General features: G+C 43.4%; 1 protein-coding gene across 2 annotated transcripts in view; it reads left to right on the forward strand.

The window, feature by feature from the left end:
• The window catches only part of LOC126424827 (cytochrome P450 4g15-like), a 157,690-nt gene that overhangs the window by 57,553 nt on the left and 79,056 nt on the right, over positions 1-21,081 (forward strand). For both annotated transcript variants that reach the window (XM_050087621.1, XM_050087620.1), the window contains exons 3-4: positions 92-293; positions 20,800-21,033. In XM_050087621.1, the coding sequence (XP_049943578.1) occupies positions 92-293; positions 20,800-21,033 (436 nt within the window). The remainder of the gene's footprint in view (positions 1-91; positions 294-20,799; positions 21,034-21,081) is intronic.

The following is a 21,081-nucleotide window of genomic DNA, read 5'->3' on the forward strand; positions in this document are numbered from 1 at the left end:
GTCGCAGTTTCTGCAGTCTTCAGTGTACATACAGCTGTTTTCCCGCCATGCCAGCAAATAAAATGTCTGGGTGCTGTGGTCTTGGTCGCAGGTTCTACGCGGGCCCGAAGCTGGTGATAATGGTCGCTCACCCAGACGACGTGCAACACGTCCTGGTGACGTCCAAGTTGGTAGAACGAGATCCCATGAGCACGAGCGCCATGCGGACCTTCATCGGCGACGGATTACTCACCCTCAATGGTAGCCGGTGGAAGACGCATCGCAAACTCATCAACCCCACGTTTCACTCTGAGGTGAGTCAAAACCAACATGTCAAGACTTACAAACCTTAGCTAAAATACAATAGTGGAAAATGATAAAGCAGCATCATCATGCTACGGTCGCACATAAAGGGGCTTTCACTGTCATCCCGCGCAAACTGTAGGCTTTTTGTGATATTTATCTCGGAGACAGAGGCGGTTCGTGGTTTCAGTACTAGGGAAAGCTGCAAAACTGTCGTGAATGTGTGACGGAATGTTCTTTGATTTTTTCCCTCCTTTTCATTTATGCAATCTGTGCTACGTAACGTTTGTAAACTAATATATAAAATACTGTACCTCTATAGTTTCTTTTGCATGAGTACAATACCCGGAGATGTAGCTACAAGGTGAAATCAGAGGAAGACAAAGACAGTTGAAAGACTACTGAATGGAAAAGGACAAGTAATGGCATTCGTTGAACTAGTTGGGCGAGAAACGCAAAATGTTACGTTACAATACACTAAGAATTAATTATTGGAGTGAAAAGTGATGTACAGTGAGAGGAAATTGTCGGAGGTCGAGTTGTAATTTTTAAAAGTAACTGCTACACAGCGAGTTTTACGTTGCGCTACACTTACTTAGAGAAAAGAAAGATACGGTTTGGTAAGTCCTCGATATAAATGTTGTCAATAATAAACTTTTTCTCGTTTGCTTGAATATAAACAGAGTGCGATCTCATACGAATGAACACAGAGGATATGAGCTTTTAATCTCCGACCCACTCGCACATCTTCCAATTCACCGTTCAACATACATTGAATTTCAAGAAATTACTGTATTAGAGCGGACCATAAGTCATATCGTTCCATCAATAACATCAAGGGGCGAATAACATAATATTCAAGAAAGAGTAGTTGCCACACTGAATACAGCTCCAGAGGTTGCAACGTCACTCGTCATTTCATACCTCGCGAAGTGGGGCGCAACTTAATTACGTACATCTTCGGATATCGAAACCATTGACAGCAAAAATAAACAATAAAAAACGGTGTACATAGCTAGAAACAACATACTGCTTGATATTATATTTATTTGGTTGTCCTGACGCCCATGTGTTTAAAAAGTAACGGTGCAAGATACCTTGCAGGAAGCAATATGTTAACAGACAAAATATTTTGGAACCAGTAACGAACTGATTAACAACGTGCAATTGCTGTATTACAATTTTAGTTAATAGCTATGTCTGAAGCCAAAGGCGACAGCATGTGTTTTGTTTATTTTATTGATTTCACAGTTTAGCTGCTGGGCTTAACTACGTGTAAACAGTTGTTTGATGTAATGCTTAAGTTAAAATTACAGAAAAGACCACACAGGGTGTCAGCAGCAGTACATGAAAAAAATAGTTTTCCTGTTTTCCTCCTGTAAACAATGAAAGCTCATTAAATTGTAAAAAATACTGTATGTAAATGAAGCAAAGCTACATCAACCACTGAAGTTGAGGTTCTCCTTTTCCTTTAAGATATTAAAAAAGACATGCTTCGCATTTGCGCGCTTTCTTCACTAATGTATACAATATCTCTCATTCGAGTCTGAGGAAACTAACTGGCACACATAATGGTTCCTTTCATATCTTACAGTTTCCTATCACGGCTCGATGATGAGAAATGTTTTTACGATATTGGTCATTCTTACTGTGATACTTCTTAGAACCCTGCAGGCCGGCCGGAGTGGCCGTGCGGTTTTAGGCGCTACAGTCTGGAACCGCGAGACCGCTACGATCGCAGGTTCGAATCCTGCCTCGGGCATGGATGTGTGTGACGTCCTTGGGTTAGTTAGGTTTAAGTAGTTCTAAGTTCTAGGGGACTGATGACCTCAGAAGTTGAGTCCCATAGTGCTCAGAGCCATTTGAACCAAGAGCTCTGCACAATAACATTTGAAGGGTTTCAGCGAGAAATGTGGCCATTGGATTCTTTACGTTTGGCTCATTTTAACTGATACGTTGCTGTGTACTAACCGTAGCTTAAGTATTGGGACTGGTTTTATAGTTGGTAGTGAAGCCACACGTGACTAGAGTATGGAGGAACAAGAAGTTAAAGTGTTTTATCTGAGCACAATTCCCGACTGCGCCACGTGCAACCAGCGTGTACCTCTGTCGTGAACAGTTCGCGCGAGTTAACGCATGTCTCCCAAGTTAGTGACCACGATCTACTGTTGTTGTTGCTGTTGGAAGAGAATAAAGAACTAGTAGACATTCCACACCATAGTTACGTAATCTAAATGCCGAAACACGTCTCGTATTTAGGACGCAGCTTGACAAAAGTTTCTTTGCGACATGTCTCAATCGGCATTTATTTAACGAATATTACTCATACTACGTAATATGTTAGAGTGAACTTAAACGTCTACTGTCTTCATTTAAAGTACTACCTAGGTAATTTCAAATAAATTCGCAGACTGCCTATATCTTGACATCAGCTGTGTTAGGTGCAGATATATTACCTAGTATAATTTGTTCATCATAAGAGTAAACCTGTTGTAAACATTGCTCTATGTATTCTCCGCGTTTGCTGGAACGTCTTTGGATTTCCGTTTCACGTGGGACTGCAGCCAAGCTGTCTCGGGTACTGTCCAGTGGAGAATTTTAGAAATTTTATGCGGTGGGTGGGGGGGGGGGGGGGGTGATTGCTTTATTTTGGCGATACAGACGTCTGGCCTTCAAAGTCGTTTCATAGTTACTTACATTTACATAATTGTTAACAGGAAAGTATCATGTTACATAAGCGTTTTGTAAACTGAAATACTTTATTTTAAAACACTATTAGTAAAGTCATAAATAAATCCATAGTTCTTTTTACGTTTTCAATTTTTAAACAGTTTAGAATGATACCAGTTCTGAAAAAAAAATTCTATGAGCAATTGTCATTACAAACTTATATAAGAGATATAAAACAATAATTTTGTATATAATATGATATATTTCTGTGTAGTGAGTGATTTAAATTTTAGTAGAAGTTACGTTAACACTTTTTGTATTGGCTCTCTATTTGTAAAGTACATATTTGATCCGTTTTATGCACATTAGCAGGTGGTCTGTTGTCTTTACAGTTCTTATAAAAGCGCAAAAACTAAAATATTTTCGTAATTATTAATTACTCTATCTTTTCCCATCAGCTGGATTAACAACATCTAGACCTCGGAAAGCATACATCTTCTCCTCATTTCACCCTTTGCAATAAATTTATCTAATATTTTTTGTTAATAACAATGTCCCTACGTACTTACGATAAAGCATGCCCAGTTAAGTGGTTTTACCCACAAAGATTTCATAACCAAGTCTTAATCAATTTCATTGTAGAGAAAGATCTTTCGGCTGTTGCAGTTGAGACAGGAAGACAAGAAAGGATCGACATTAAAGATTCCATTTTGTCACCCACAACTTGACTTCTGCACCGAAATTGGAGATGCAGTCACTTTCATCCATTCAAAACAGTTTATAATACTTTCTAGCCACTGAAACTTCCTGCCAGATTAAAATTGTGTGCTCTACCGAGACTCGAGCTCGGGACCTTTGCCTTCCACGGGCAAGTGCTCTACCATCTGAGATACCCAAGCACGGCTCATGCCCCATCCTCACAGCTTCACTTGTGCCAGTACCTCGTCTCCTGCCTTCCAAACTTTACAGAAGTTCTCCTGCGAACCTGGCAGAACTAGCACTCCTGAAAGAAAGGATACTGCGGAGACATGGCTTAGCCATAGCCTGGGGGATATTTCCAGAATGAGATTTTCACTCTGCAGGGGAGTGTGCGCTGATATACTTCCTGCCAGATTAAAACTTTGTGCCATACCGAGACTCGAACAGTTTTAATCTGCCAGGAAGTTTCATATCAGCGCACACTCCTCTTCAGACTTAAAATCTCATTCCTTCTAACCACTGTTTCGGTATCACTAATCACTGACTCCACGGATCTTGTCGACGAAGAACAGACTTTTGGTAGAAGAGTGTTCAGGTTGAAGAGAATTAGGAAGATTTTAGAGAATCTGCTTCCAAGATCGTTGCTAATTGTGTCGAGAATGGGAATGAAGACATTAACCCTAAAATAACTTTGTGGATTCGATGGAGCAGCATTAGATCTGTTAATTTGGTGAGATGTAATTCTGGGTGTTCAGATGGTGCTTCCAACAACATCTGCGGTTCTCTTCGCTTCATCATAAAGGAAACTGAACTCTGCAACTGCGTTATCTCGCTTTGTTTTTAAGACTGATAAAGTGTCGTTTACGGTATTAGTTGCTTCTGTAACGTCAATAGTTTCTTTTTGGAAAAAAATCTACTGAGAGGCAATTTTTGACGGAGCACATCAGCAAGACACACTAGAGTTAAGATAAATTCTTCATTACTGATAGCATATAAAAGCGTCGTAGCTGTTACACTAGAGGTGTCACTTGAAAAATGTGACCATTGTGAAATTTCCTCAAGGCACAACACGAATTTTTCAATTTTTTAAGAAACGGCTCTACAGGTAACTTCCTTTCTACCCATCTTGTTTCACACATGGAGACAAGCTGACTGCCTGTATGCTTAACGTGTACAGTATTTCTTTTTGGAGGGGCTGTAAAAAATGAAACAACCTCCTTAACGATATCAATTGAGTTTCTCACTTGTTGCACACTTAGAAATAGATAAATGCGAAGAATGGTTGAAACATTGGGCTCTGTCAGCATTAATACATTCTTTCTTTATTGTGGCAACTGCTCCAACATCTCGGAACTCATGACAGAGCAGCCATCGGTTGCAATACCAATACATTTACTAAGGTCGAGATTAAGATGTCTCATAGTGTTTATCACAGTTGTACCTAACTGTATTCCAGTCATTTTGGGATCTTATGCCTCTTCATCTGCTCTACCTTTATTACATTTATTAGAATCACAGCCATCTTCAAAAGGCTCAAGTTGATCATTTTCATCGTCAGATGTTGAAAAGAAATCTTCGTTTTTCTTTAGTTTGGATCCAGCGTTGAAGTTTTGTTTCCACAGGTTTGTCTGCGGCTCACGTGGATTGATGAAACACATGAAATCTTCTCTGATCACATCTTTATAAACATATCTTTAAAAAAATTGACACCTGAGTTTTGTGGCTGATTTCAGTTGTCTCATCACACCCAATACTGTAGAATTTGTGATCTTCGATTCTGTTTACTATCTGAGAAATAATTTCTTTGCCACAGCTTTCAATCAACTCATTTTGAACAGTTATACTTAAAAATGTGCGTCTTTCATTACCAGAGTTATACTGTGCTTCTAATTCAATTCCCTCACATTCTTCAGCGCGAAATTTCATCAACTCTTTAAAGTTGCCTTTATTTGATAGTTCAGGATCATTAGAAGAAACAGAGTCCTCATCTCTATGTCCTCTAAAAGGTGTATTCTGCCATCCAAGAAATATTACGTTTTGAAAAGGAAAACAGTTTTCTTTTTTTTTTTTTTCATTCTCTTTAGTCGGTAGCTGTCAACTTGATTTTCCACCGATTTATTTGGTTTTTGGTGAGAAACCAAAAAGTCTTTGGCACGTCCTAAAGCTTGCTGATGACATAATGCTTTACTGTGATTTTCCAGGTCACCATCTTTACCTAATAACTTAGCAGATTTTATCTGAGGTCTAGTCACTATTGTGTTTAACTTCATTTCCACATGATACTCACCCTTAAAAGTAGGCGCAAAGAAAGGACACACTTTGCAAAATAGACCTTCTTTGGATGGAGACAAAACTAACCATGGCTTATATTTATCTAAGGGCTCTTTTTTCAGAAACCTTCTTTCAGTCTTCCCACCGTTATTATGAGTAGAATGTGGGTAGCTGTATTCAACAGGAGGATCCCAGAGCTTTTGTGGTACGGTGGCAAGCACACTGTCAGATGGTTTAGTCCCAATATGCAGACCGATGTCGTTTTCGGAATGTACCCCCTGGAACGTAAGTGTTATCTGCAGGTAACGAAGCTGAAGCGCAGCTCATCTGATCACCTGGACCATTCGAAGTGGCAGGCATTGGCGGTGCTGAGTCCTCAATCTCATTATGCTCATCTGATGTGGAACCTGAAATGAATACATTGCACCAAAGACATAAATGATGTGTGTTTAACCCTCCTGCCTCACAAACTTACATGGCCTGCCACAGGTTAGTATGCACAAGCACCGGTTGGTATAAATGAATGTTTGGCTGCTCACTCTGCTACTAGTCTTTTGGCCTAAATGCACATCAAAGGTTTAATACTATGTACATCTACATCCGTACTCTGCGAGTCACCGTGCTGTGTTTGGCAGAGGGTACTTTAGGGTACCATACGTTAAGGTTTCTTCCTATTCCAGAATGACTGCCTCTGTGCGAGTTCTTAGTCTCTTACTTACCTAATTTTGTCTTCGCGAGATATATACATAGGGTGGAGAAGGAAAAGAAGAATATGCATCGCTTCTGCCACGATTTTGCCTCTGGAATTTTTCAAGGTGGTTCTGGCGTGATATACGTCTTTCTTCGGGTGTTTGCCAATTCTGACTTCTCAACATGTCACTGACGCTCTCTCGCCAGTTAAACAAGCCTGTTACGATTCGTGCTGGCCTTCTTTGTGTTTGCTATATGACTCCCGTTAGTCCAGCCTGATAGCGGCCCCGCACATTTGCTCCATATTACTGGGCGAAATGTCTGTGGGTCGGTTCTGCTTCCCTTTTTGAATGTCCTTGTGACTTGTGCCCTTTTCCATTCACTCCTTGTTCGAGAGACACGCGGTAAATTACGGTCAAGAATGGAGCTTATTCGGAAGCAAATTACGTGACAGAAACTCCGTCGGGCCGTGGAGCTTTGTTGCGTTTTAGAGATTCAAGCTGTTTTTCGACATTTTTTAATCTAGATCTTGCTGAAATCTTTAATTCTGTACTGCGCAATTTTATATACAACCTAAGGTCTACGCAGCGTACCACAAAAGAGTACACTGGCTGACTGGCGTCAAATTTTCGGCCGGCTTGATTGACTATAATCGACATTGCTTCTTCCGTTTGTTACCTAAAATAGCAAAATAAATACTAGAACACAACCAGAGTATTTATCTATTAATTAAAAATATTCCCATCAGTCGCATAAGTGGTTCCAAATTTGTGATAATTCTTTTATAGATTATAGTGATGGAATAAAGATTCGTGTCAGACATGTGTGACAGCTTTACGCCATAATTTAGTAGATCTGGAAGTCCTCAAAGACCATTCTGTTTGTGAATTTGTGGTTAGTTGACTGAAATAAGGGGGCTTATTTCGAAAACTGCGTGTTATTTTGCTTAGTTGTAGGGGTGTAAATATCTTTTTCCAGGTAATACAGTTTTATTACAAAACAAAAATCACCTATAACCACAGGAAATGTGTTCTGTACGAAGACGGTACAATACAAATAAAAATCAAATATGCACAAAGGCGGGGGCGGCCGCTATGGCCGAGTGGTTCTAGGCGCTTCAGTCTGGAACCGCGAGACCGCTACAGTCACAGGTTCGAATCTTGCCTCGCACATGGATGTGTCTGATGTCCTTAGATTAGTTAGGTTTAAGTAGTTCTAAGTTATAGGGGACTGATGACCTCAGATGTTAAGTCCGATAGTGCTCAGAGCCATTTGAACCATTTGAGCAATGGCGGAAACGCAGAAAAAAGAAAGTAAGCGATGTGTGTCTTCTCGAAATTCAACAGGAAACCTCATCTCCCAGCATTATAACAAGTCAACTATGATACATGGTCATTTAATATTTATGTCTAATATAATCTAACTTAAGGTCTGGAGGTTGCGGATGTGAAGATAACGACGATGATCATGTACCGTAGCAGGCAGACTAGTTGGGAGAATTCAGTGGTCGGTTTATCTTGATTTCGTTAATCTAGGCTACATTGTTACACCCCTAGTAGTTATTGCTAAACACATAAGGAACTGGTTGAGCAACCTCGTCAATTTGTAAACAGGACTCCCTCCCGCATTAATGACTAATCTAATTGGGTGATTCTCTTTGTGAACTTTTAATTTTGATGTTAATTTAGGTGTAGTGGGTGTGGTGTCACCGCCAGACACCACACTTGCTAGGTGGTAGCTTAAATCGGCCGCGGTCCATGTAGTACATGTCGGACCCGCGTGTCGCCACTGTGATCGCAGACCTAGCGCCACCACCAAGGCAGGTCTCGTGATACGAGAGTGGACTCGCCCCAGTTGTACGAGAACCTAGCTAGAGCCCAGTTGTACGAGAACCTAGCTACCGCCCAGTTGTACGAGAACCTAGCTACCGCCCAGTTGTACGAGAACCTAGCTACCGACCAGATGTACGAAGCCTTTCTCTCATTAGCCGAGAGACAGAATAGCCATCAGCTAAGTTAATGGCTACGAACTAGCCAGGCGCCATTTGTATCAGTGCCTATAGCTTACGAGTATTCAAGAGAGATGTATTCCAAGGACTAATTAAAAGATAAGTAATAAGCATCTACATACTTTTCTTCTTATTCATTTATAAGTTCTCATGTTCCAGACTTCACGACCGTCTGCGTTAGTATAGCGTGCATTTTCAGCCATCTCAACTTCACGGTGTCGGCCCAGCTACCGACACAACAGTGGGGTTCATATTATAACACTTCCTCGAATACACGAACGCTTGAGGACGTTGTTCAGTGATTATCTTTTTTTAATTTTTTAATGTCCATTTCGAATTCCAAGTGCAAAAGTTCGTTAGATATAGTTAAAAGCGGTGGCTCGTGTTCTTTTTTCTGGTTACTATCCCTTGCTTTAGGGGCTGTAATTTTTATATTTTTTTCCAAACCAGCACGGCAAGGCAAGGCAAGGCCACTACTTTCACCACATCAAGTGGATTTAGTGCTCACGTACTCACACTGAGCCGTGAACACTTCCCAGTTTATCAACGGGGATGACTGAAAATTATTATTACTATTATCGGTGCCATGCGTACAACGGTCGTGCCAGGCGCGCGATATTGAATCTCTATCCTATCATTATAGGCGGGAGACCTGAACGACCTTATAGCAACCGTTATAGTTCTGCATTATTCTACTGCGATACTAAAGGTTATTTCACGTACTGAAAGGGAGAATGTAAAGATTAAAGGACTCATTTATTTAACACTTGAATATTGAACAATTGTACAATCAAATGGGGGTGGGGGAAGAAAGAATTGAGTTCAGCAGCCTGCCCCAACGTACGTTCATAATAAGCCACGATAGCAGGAGAAAAGGAATTTTAGGAACGGTCGCCGTATTATCAAATGGTGTTCAATTTACTAAAGGAAGGGGTTGCAGGCATGCAACTACCACCGCCATGAACCAGCCAAAGACTGTACTAAAGGAATAAAACCAGCTAGACGCGAAACGATTCATACAGGCGATACTAAATAACTTAGGCTCGCGGTCCGACTACGTTAACGAAACATGAAGGGGCGCAAGACACTCACCACGTGGCGTAAGACAAATGGTTCAAATGGCTCTGAGCACTACGGGACTTAACTTCTGAGGTCATCAGTCCCCTAGAACTTAGAACTACTTAAACCTAACTAACCTAAGGACATCACACACATGCATGCCCGAGGCAGGATTCGAACCTGCGACCGTAGCGGTCGCTCGGCTCCAGACTGTAGCGCCTAGAACCGCACGGCCACTCCGGCCGGTGGCGTAGGACAAAGGGCACAGGTTTCCAAGATAGGATGACCTAAATTCTAAATTTTGCACTAGAGAACTGAAAGAGCTACTGCCAGTCGAAGTGGAAAAGTGAGCATGAAAGCATACAGTTTAGTACCGAACTGCAAGCTACTGTGACTAACCACCACATCGCGCATATTATGCCTAACTGTACAAGGAAAACCTACAGTCTTAATAACCGGAAAAATTGCGTAAACCGTAATTTAAGGGATGCACATCAGTAAAATGACCTATATAGCCGGCCGTGGTGGTCTAGCGGTTCTAGGCGCTCAGTCAGGAACCGCGCGACTGCTACGGTCGCAGGTTCGAATCCTGCCTCTGGCATGGATGTGTGTGCTGTCCTTAGGTTAGTTACGTTTAATTAGTTCTAAGTTCTAGGGGACTTATGACCACAGATGTTGAGTCCCATAGTGCTCAGAGCCATTTGAACCATTTGAACCTACACTCCTGGAAATTGAAATAAGAACACCGTGAATTCATTGTCCCAGGAAGGGGAAACTTTATTGACACATTCCTGGGGTCAGATACATCACATGATCACACTGACAGAACCACAGGCACATAGACACAGACAACAGAGCATGCACAATGTCGGCACTAGTACAGTGTATATCCACATTTCGCAGCAATGCAGGCTGCTATTCTCCCATGGAGACGATCGTAGAGATGCTGGATGTAGTCCTGTGGAACGGCTTGCCATGCCATTTCCACCTGGCGCCTCAGTTGGACCAGCGTTCGTGCTGGACGTGCAGACCGCGTGAGACGACGCTTCATCCAGTCCCAAACATGCTCAATGGGGGACAGATCCGGAGATCTTGCTGGCCAGGGTAGTTGACGTACACCTTCTAGAGCACGTTGGGTGGCACGGGATACATGCGGACGTGCATTGTCCTGTTGGAACAGCAAGTTCCCTTGCCGGTCTAGGAATGGTAGAACGATGGGTTCGATGACGGTTTGGATGTACCGTGCACTATTCAGTGTCCCCTCGACGATCACCAGTGGTGTACGGCCAGTGTAGGAGATCGCTCCCCACACCATGATGCCAGGTGTTGGCCCTGTGTACCTCGGTCGTATGCAGTCCTGATTGTGGCGCTCACCTGCACGGCGCCAAACACGCATACGACCATCATTGGCATCAAGGCAGAAGCGACTCTCGTCGCTGAAGACGACACGTCTCCATTCGTCCCTCCATTCACGCCTGTCGCGACACCACTGGAGGCGGGCTGCACGATGTTGGGGAGTGAGCGGAAGACGGCCTAACGGTGTGCGGGACCGTAGCCCAGCTTCATGGAGACGGTTGCGAATGGTCCTCGCCGATACCCCAGGAGCAACAGTGTCCCTAATTTGCTGGGAAGTGACGGTGCGGTCCCCTAAGGCACTGCGTAGGATCCTACGGTCTTGGCGTGCATCCGTGCGTCGCTGCGGTCCGGTCCCAGGTCGACGGGCACGTGCACCTTCCGCCGACCACTGGCGACAACATCGATGTACTGTGGAGACCTCACGCCCCACGTGTTGAGCAATTCGGCGGTACGTCCACCCGGCCTCCCGCATGCCCACTATACGCCCTCGCTCAAAGTCCGTCAGCTGCACATACGGTTCACGTCCACGCTGTCGCAGCATGCTACCAGTGTTAAAGACTGCGATGGAGCTCCGTATGCCACGGCAAACTGGCTGACACTGACTGCGGCGGTGCACAAATGCTGCGCAGCTAGCGCCATTCGACGGCCAACACCGCGGTTCCTGGTGTGTCCGCTGTGCCGTGCGTGTGATCATTGCTTGTACAGCCCTCTCGCAGTGTCCGGAGCAAGTATGGTGGGTCTGACACACCGGTGTCAATGTGTTCTTTTTTCCATTTCCAGGAGTGTATATGGTTTCCTCTGGCCTCAGGGCGCGAAGCTACAGTGTACGTCGGCGCTCATGCTTGCCGAAACTTCATCTCCTGGAAGCGGCACCTCCGGCCTCAGGTACGGTCACACTAGAACCGCATACTGCCCCTTCGTCCACTACCCACCCCGCGGAGGGCGTTTGGCGCCCACCCGCGATAATCGAGCGCGCATCTGAACTGGCCAATCAGAGGGCCGGAATCTCACAGGGAGGCGACCTCGCGACGTTAGCAGATAGGAGGTTGGATTGCCAGGTTGGGGAACTGAGAACAGGAGAAACTTTGGCGACTACTGTAAGTTCAAACGATACCACCTGCTACCTTGGCGAACGGAAAAAGGATGGGAAACGGGGAGCCATCATGGCTGCTAGGAAGACTGCTGCCCTCGCCCATAAATAAAGAATATTCCTAGCACCGAGCTCCTCTCACAGATCAGTGTGAGACAAACTGATAACATCGTCCAATAAATTAGGCAACCCATAGAAATTATTAACAGGACCAGAATTATTATATTACCGAATACCAGAATGCTGGGATTATAAATATGAAATACTAGCACTGAATGGTGAATGAAGTGCACGTCTTCCATAGTTTTAGGCATTAATTCAGGAGCGGGAAAAATGAACTGGAATAAAGAGTGTTGTATGAAATGAAAAACAGCGTGAATCAAGCGACGTGAGGAACGTAGGACAGACAGGGTGATAATTTCCAACAATGTGCTAAGAGCACAGTGACGCTTCAAGACTGGACAGTTACGGTATGTCTGCGGTAGACAAACACACACAAACAAAGCACTGAAGAAGATTTAAAGGTCGCGCGCGTAGCGAAGAAAGGAAGAAAGGTTGGTGTACTTGCAGAACTAGAAATATCAGCTCACTGAGGTAGATTTGATATTGTGCTTAATGTACAAACGAGGGAGAGAGGTAGCACGTTCTTTAAGGCATAATAGATTTTTTTTAAATTTAGCGGTAACATACGTACGAGAAATTTGTATGGATAGCTATGGGGAATTTTGTGTCCATTTGAAATACCGTCGGGTGTATTCAACGATTACTGGCTGTAACTCCTAAATTTGTTTGAACATTCAGTTCACCGGGAAAATTTTAAAATCGCTTCCCTGAACCCTGCAACATCTCTGGAATGCATTTGAACCGTTGTTGTCTCACTGCAGTCAACTGGAGCCATACAGCTGCCTACGCAACCTGACAGTTTACGGCAGGGCAGTGTTACCAGCACTACACACAGGAGGCGGCTGCACGGGTAGCGGGGGCGATCTTTCAGGTTAGAAGGCTTCAGGGAACCACAGGAAGGGCGTCCGTCTAAAAGGGGGCAGGTAAAACACAGTAAGGTAGTTGTAGAAACGACGGGTATTGTAGTTGTAAATTGTCGTAGGTGTGTTCAGAAAGAACCAGGGCTCCTAGCCCTAATAGAAAGCACTTAAGCTCAAATAGTTATAGTTACAGAAAGGTGGCTAAAGACGGAAATAAGTTCAGCAGAATTTTTTTCTAACGATCTAACAGTGTTCAGAAGAGATAGATTAAATAAATTGGTGGTGGAGTATTGATTGCTGTCAGAAGTAGTTTGGCTTGTAGTGAAATTTAAGTGGATAGTTCCTGCGAAATAGTATTGGTAGACCAAGAACGACGTGGTCGGATTACAAAGCGTATAAGACAGGGACGCAATCTTTCGCCCCAATTTTTAAGTCTATGCGTCGAAGAAACAACGTTGGAAATGAATGAAAAGCTCAAGAGTAGAATTAAATTCGAGGTGAAAGGATATCATAGTTAATATTCGTAGATGACATTGCAATCCTGTATGAAAGCCATGAAAAATTACAGCATGTGTTCAATGAAATGAACGGTCTAATGAGTACAGAACATGGACTGAGAGTAAATCGAAGAAAGACGAAAGGAATGACAAGTAGCAGGAATGATAACAACGAGAAAATTACTATTAGGACTTATGATGACGAAGTAGATGAAGTTATGGAATTCTGCTGCCTAGGCAGCAAGGTAACCCTTGACCGACGGAACAAGGAGGACATAAAAAGCAGACTAGTACTGACGAAAGGCCTTAACCTGAGGAAGAAATTTCTGAGAATGTACGTTTGGAGCACAACATTGTATGGCAGTGAAACATGGACGGTGAGAAAACCGCGAAGAAAGAGAATCGAAGCATTTTATATGTGGTGCGCCAGCTGTTACCTCACTTATCAATAAAGGGACCTTGCCCCTAAAGGTGTTTGCATTTCCGCGCAGGAGTGAACTTGCCCTGTGTGAGTGTGCTGTCGACGAGAGCTCTGTAGCCGGCTGTGAGGCGTGGCTCAGTCCCACGCACGGCATGTAGCGATCCTGCCCACTGCTAGGGCAGGCAGCAGTTGCTGTCTGCATAAAAACGCTGTGACACGAAGCGGCCACTTTGATGCACTTTTACAACTTTTTTATGTCTTGACCACACTTTTACTATTTCGAAAAACACCTTACGCGTTTCGACATTCCGTCATTTTGAAATGCTATAAAACACAACGAAATCTGGCATCAGAAGAAATGAAAGTATGTTAAATTTCACCATTGCTAAGAGACATAGTAGAACGACTAGACTATGGCTTTCTAGTTACCAGTTTGTGTTAATCACATAAAACTGTTCTTTTGGTACCTTGTGTCACGTCAAAATTCTCAGTCACAAAACAAGTGCAAACTGCTAACACGGGAAAACTTTGGTAACCAAGTGGACTAAACCGTTACACGTCGCTGGATGCGTGGTAGCCGCTGCATTGCCACGCGGGGTAGCCGCGCGCTCACAGGAGTCTTGCCACAGTTCAAAAATGTTCAAATGTGTGTGAAATCTTATGGGATTTAATTGCTAAGGTCATCAGTCCCTATGCCACAGTTTGCGCGACTACTCCCGTCGGAGGGTCCTCCCTCGGGCAAGGATGCCTGTGTTGTCCTTAGCGGAAGTTAGTTTAAGTTGGATTAAGTATTGTGTCAGCCTAGGGACAGACGACCTTAGCAGTTTTGTTCCATAGGAACTTAGCACAAATTTCGAATTTCACGCTGCATTTTGTTTTGTTTACAACTACAGTTTTCATCTTTACATCATTCAAAACATTTTCATCAGTAAACATGGAAATCATTTTACAATGTTTTACAAAGAAGTATTTCCTTATAAAAGACGTGCAACAGAGTATGGAGTGGTCGAAATTAATACGTAGGAAAAACGCGCTGATTGGCGCTGGGGTGTAAAGTCTGGAAATACCAGCTGAGTCATGTAGCATTTACGTTTGAGGAACTCGTGGCGCCTGCGTGTTGCTCTTTCCGCCAATGCAATCAAATGCACATCTGTACAGGAAATTCAAAGAATTTTAGAGGCGCGATCTTGGAACCCCGTACATTAATTTCATCAATAACATATGGCAACCATGCCAGATTGCCTACGTAATTGAAACACATTAACCCTTAGCATCAATTTAAAGCACCATCTAAAAAACGATCATGTGAAAACCAGTGTAGTATTAAGGCTAATGATTCACTGGTAATTGTGCTACATCACGTGACTCGTTCCACTTTTACTTATGTTACATCTTCCACAAGAGTCTCCGGACGTCACTGTCCGTGTATCCATACAAAATGTCGGTCGTGCTAAGACTGAGACACACCTTTCGTCCGGCGCCTGTCAACTTTTGCTACCTGTTTCTGCCCATCCTCCGGTCTCGTAAACCGATATACGGCCGGGAGAGCGGTGTGCTGACCACATACCCCTCCATGTCCTCATCAAGTGGTGAGGGGATTCTTGGCACAACGTTGTTCACGGATGAGGCATGGTTTCACCTCTCGGGTTACGTGAATGGACCACGGAGAATCTGCACAAATTTAAGGTGTCCCCCCTGCATGATCAAAAGATTGGTGTTTGGTGCGCCGTGACGCAAACGCATCATTGGGCGGATTTTCTTTCAGGACACGATAAGTACAGGACGGTACAGCCCTTCGTAGGTGAACTGAATGAGGACGAAATTGAGAATACGTGGTTCCACCAGGATGGGGCGACTGCACACACCGCCCAGAAGGCGGTGAACTTTTTAAAGGACGTCTTCGGTGACCGAATCGTCTCTTGAGGATTCTGGCCTCCGCGTTCACCCGACTCGGCTCCACCGAATTACTTTCTATGATATATGTTGAGGGGAAAGGCCTATGAGGCCATCCGCACACCATACAATAACTCCAAGCTGCGCTGCCACGTCACATTCGGAACACCACTCCCGATGTTCTGCACAACGTCTTCACGAACATGCAGAAACGTGTGCAACTGTGTCTTCAAGTTCAAAGGGATCACTTCCAGCATCTCTTCCATGACTTTATTACGGCCAGTTATAAACTGAATGGTTACTTATTGAACACACTGTACAATTATATCACGACCATAAGCTGCGATTGTACGTAAGGGTATTGAAAAACTGAAAAATTAAAAATTATAGAGTTTACTGTAGCGTGGGAAAGGATTTGGTTAGAATTGGCACACTTGAAATAACGTACAAGACGTATCCTGTGATTGTATGACCATAAAACCCTTTTTTGTAAAGCGTCATGACCCAATTAAAGAAAGGGGGAGGGGGATAAAGGGTACACAAGGTTAATCTTGACATATTAAAAAATCTTGTAAAACTATTTGTAATAATGTGAACACAAAAGCTTGTTAATAAAATTACGCGAAAGCGTTATGGAATAGCTACAGTAGCGCTGTTGACAAGAGTTTTCAATTTGTGCCATGCAGAGTGAAGCGCTGAGCAACCACTTGTGAAAACTCTACCGCCCTTTGATCAACAGTAGCGAATGACCCTAAATGTGTAGTGAATTATTATACTTTTATTCATCTTGTCCACAAAACAAAACACAGGACGAAGTCACGCAAAGTTGTACAGTCTTGGGGGTAATACATTACATTACATTTACCGTTTTCCACGGATCCCTTGAGTTCCTGGGATGTGGAAAGAGTCAAAGCTTTTTTCTTCTTTTTTTTCTTTCCTTTTCTTTTTTTTACTCAGATACATAGATATTGTACAATTTCAATGCAGACAGAGTTATGAGCTTGTGAAGACATTCATCGATGGAGTAGAAGGAGTTGGCCAACAGGAAGTTACGTAATTCACTCTCAAACCGATCTTTTTCACTTACAAGACCTATGATGTGCTCTGGTAAGTTACTGAATACTTGAGTACCCATGTATTTGACTCCTTTTTGTACTAATGTTAAGATTTTATAGTACTTATTCAGATTGTTTTTGGTTCTGGAATTATAATCATGTTTTGCACTATTTTGTGTAAAAAGAGACATGTTGGAAATGACAAAGGACATCAGTGAGTCTATGTAGTGAGAAGTAGTAGTTAGAATACCAAGTTTCTTAAAGACGTCTCTACATGATGATCTAGGACTGACACCAGATGTATTCTAATGGCTCGTTTCTGAATTTTGTGAGAGGAGTTTCGCCAAAAGATGATTCCATAACTCATTAGTGAATGGAATTTGGCCGAATAAACTAACTTCTTCATTTTTAATTCACCTATTTCTGCTATCATGCGTACTGCAAACGTAGCTGAACTAAGGCGTTTCATTGAGTCTAGAGTGTGAGTTTCCCAGTGTACAGAATGGCACGCCATTTATCGGAAAAGATTAATCTTCTGTACCCTTTATCCCATTGCCTCATTCTTTAATTGGGTCATGCAGTTGGACAGTGCTTGTTGTTCACAGAAAAAGGTTTTATGGTCATATAATCACAGAATATCTCTTGTACGTTATTTCAAGTGTGCCGATTATAACCAATTTCCTTCCCACCACATAGTAACCTCTATAATTATTAATTTTTCAGTTGCTCAATTACCTTACGTACGATCGCCGCTTATTGTTGTGATATAATTATACCTATTTCTGTAAGAGTTTTCTTTGACACTTGGAGAAAAAAATAGGCCAAAAAGAAAACTGCGACATGTAATATAAGTAAGAAGGGAGCGAGTTACGTGAGGTAGCACAATTACCAGTAAACCATTAACCTTAATACCGCTCTAGTTTTCACATGATTGTGTTTTGGATAGCCGCGCGGAATTAGCCGAGCGGTCTCAGGCGCTGCAGTCATGGACCGTGCGGCTGGTCCCGGCGTAGGTTCGAGTCCTCTCTCGGACATGTGTGTGTGTGTGTGTGTGTGTGTGTGTGTGTGTGTGTGTGTGTGTGGTGTGTGTGTGTGTGTGTGTATGTGTGTGTGTGTTTGTCCTTAGGATAATTTAGGTTAAGTAGTGTGCAAGCTTAGGGACTGATGACCTTACCAGTTAAGTCCCATAAGATTTCACACACATTTGAACATTTGTTTTTTGAATGGTGCTTTAAATTGATGCTGAGGGGTAATGCGTTTCAATTACGTAGGCAATCTGGAATGGTTGTCGTATGTTATTGATGGAATTTATGTATGAGGTTCCAAGTTTGCGCCTCTAAAATGATTTGAATTTCCTGTGCAGACGTACATTTGCTTCCATTGTCAGAAAGAGCAACACGTGGGCACCTCAGGTTCGTCATACACAAATGCTACATCCCTCAGCTGGTATTTCCAGACTTTGTAAATTACTATAAAATGATATTTATGAAGTTCTACTGATACTAGTAATTTATGTGCTTTAAGTTGTCAAAACTCAAAACATCTCTTACACACTTTTTTGTAAAGATTAATTTTTTGTAAAACATTGTAAAGTGATTTCCGCATATACTGATGAAACTGTTTTCAACGATGTAAAGATGAAAACTGTAGTTGTAAACAAATCAAAATGCAGCGTGTACCACGTATCCAGCGCCTCCGAGTGGTTTAGCCCAATTGGATTCCAAAATTTTCCTTCGATAGCAGTTTGCCCTTGGCTCGGTACTGAGAATGTTGACGTGGTACAATGTACCTAACGAACAGTTTTATGTGACTGACGTAACACTGGTAACTTGAAAGTCATATTGTAGTCGTTGTACTATGCCAATTACCAATGATGAAATGTAACATAGGAGGTGTGCTCAAAAAGTAAGGTTACTTTATATTTTTATGAAAAAATATTTATTTATATTTCAATGTAAGCCCCCTCAGATACAATACACCTGCGTCAACGCTTCTTCCAATCCTCGAAGCACTTCTCATTAGCACTTTTTGGTACCGCCTTGAGTGCTTCCAGCGATGCAGTTTTTATTTTCTCAATCGTTGAAAATGTTCGTCCTTTCATAGGTCTCTTCAGTTTTGTGAACAGAAAGAAGTCACAGGGGCCAAATTCGGTAAATATCGTGGCTGAGGCATGATTGTCGAGTTGTTGTTGGTCAAAAGATCTCTCACAAGTAACGATGAATGAGCTGGTGCACTGAAGCCCATGAATTGTTTTTCCACAATTCCGGAAATTTTTTGTGTATTGCTTCTCGCGGACGGCGATAACGTTAAGGGACGTACGACCTTGAGGCAAAAATTCATAATGCACTACGCCACGGTAATTGAAAAACAAAAACAGCGAGCAAAGCTTTGACGTTTGATGGAGTGCTTTTTTCGGTCTTGGGTCTCTGGGATGCTTCCATTGGGACAAGTGGGCATTGGTTTCATCACCAGTTATGACCCTTTTGAGCAAATCAAAATCATTATTGAAGACATTCAAGAGCTCCTGTGACGGTTCTTCTGATCAAAATTGACAAGTTGGGGCAAACTTGGCTGACACGCGTCTCATAGCCAAGATATCCGAAAAAATTACATGAAACGAGCCGACCGGTATGCCAACATCCTCAGCAACCTCTCTTACGGTAATTCAGAGCTTGGACGTTATCATCTGTTGTTGGTGTCCTGGGGCGACCAGAGCGAGGTTCATCATTGACATTTTCTCGGCCATCTTGGAAGTGCCTGTACCACTTGAATTTTTTTTTTTTTTTTTTTTTACTTAGCAGACTCACCGTATGCCACTGTCAACATTCCATTTAGAGCACTTGATTCCATTTTCCGCATAAAATTTGATGCAAATTCTGTGCTCCATTTCGTATAATAATCAAAAATCGCCGAGCACACTAAAACACGTCTAACCCTTGTATCTGTCAAAAACAAAAGACATACACTTGAAATTGTGAACACATGTTCGGGACATGCGAATAACAGAAAAAAAGATCGATTATCGAATGTACGTCGCCCGCGCAATTCGAAAAGCCCCTGGGGACCTAGAAACGACGAGAGGTTCGTCCCGCTATAGCTCTCAGCGGTTCACAACGCCACAACAGGCCACAGCAGTTCACCCACTCCACCGCCGCCCCACACCGAACCCGGGGTTATTGTGCAGTTCGGCCCCCAGTGAACGACCCCCCCACACCGCAACCCCCACCCCACCCACACACACACAGACACACACACACACACACACACACACACACACCGGGAACACCTCTTACCAGACGAATGTAACCCCAAATGTTTGCGTGGTACAGTAATTATGGTGTATATGTACGTAGAGACAGTGTATGTGCAGCTATCACCGACATGGTGTAACTGAGGCGAAATAAAGGAAACCAGCCCGCATTCGAAGAGGCAGATGGAAAACCGCCTTAAAAACAATTCACAGACTGGCCGGCACACCGGAACTCGACACTAATCCGCCGGGCCTTCCCGCTCAGGAAACAGCGGGTTAGACCGCGCGGCTAGCCGGGCGGGGCCGAAAAGTCACCTTATTTTTTGGAACAGCCCTCCTACTTTCATATCTTCTGATGCCAGTTATTTTGTTGTACTTTATAGCATTTGAAAATGACGGAATGGCGAAACACTTAAGGTGTTTTTGGAAATAATGAAAATGTTGTCAGTACATAAGAGAAGTTATTAAAGAAGAGCGTAGTTTTACAAACTGGCAGGTCGGCGCAGCATCAGCTTTGTACCTCCGAGCTCTGCGGGTGGGCTCAGTACAGTGAGCGCGGGCTCGCCGTGTTGCAGCTGCTGGGGAACTTCCTGGAGGCGTTCCACGAGGGCGGCCTCTACTTCAGCGAGCGGCTGGCCAGCGACAGCGCGGGCGGCGCCGCCCCCGCAGACGTGCACACCGCGGCCTTCTTCGGCGCGATGCGGAGCTTCTGCAGCGCCGCCGTCGGCGCCGACCCCGACCGGCTCATACCGGACATACCGGAGCACGAGGTCTCTACGTCGTTAAGACACGTCTTGGCCGTCGTACAGGTAAGCCCGATTAAGGCACTGAATTCACCCACTAGCTTTGCGACAGTG

This window comes from Schistocerca serialis, chromosome 10 (genome assembly GCF_023864345.2).
Source record: "Schistocerca serialis cubense isolate TAMUIC-IGC-003099 chromosome 10, iqSchSeri2.2, whole genome shotgun sequence".
NCBI classification, from domain to species: domain Eukaryota; kingdom Metazoa; phylum Arthropoda; class Insecta; order Orthoptera; family Acrididae; genus Schistocerca; species Schistocerca serialis.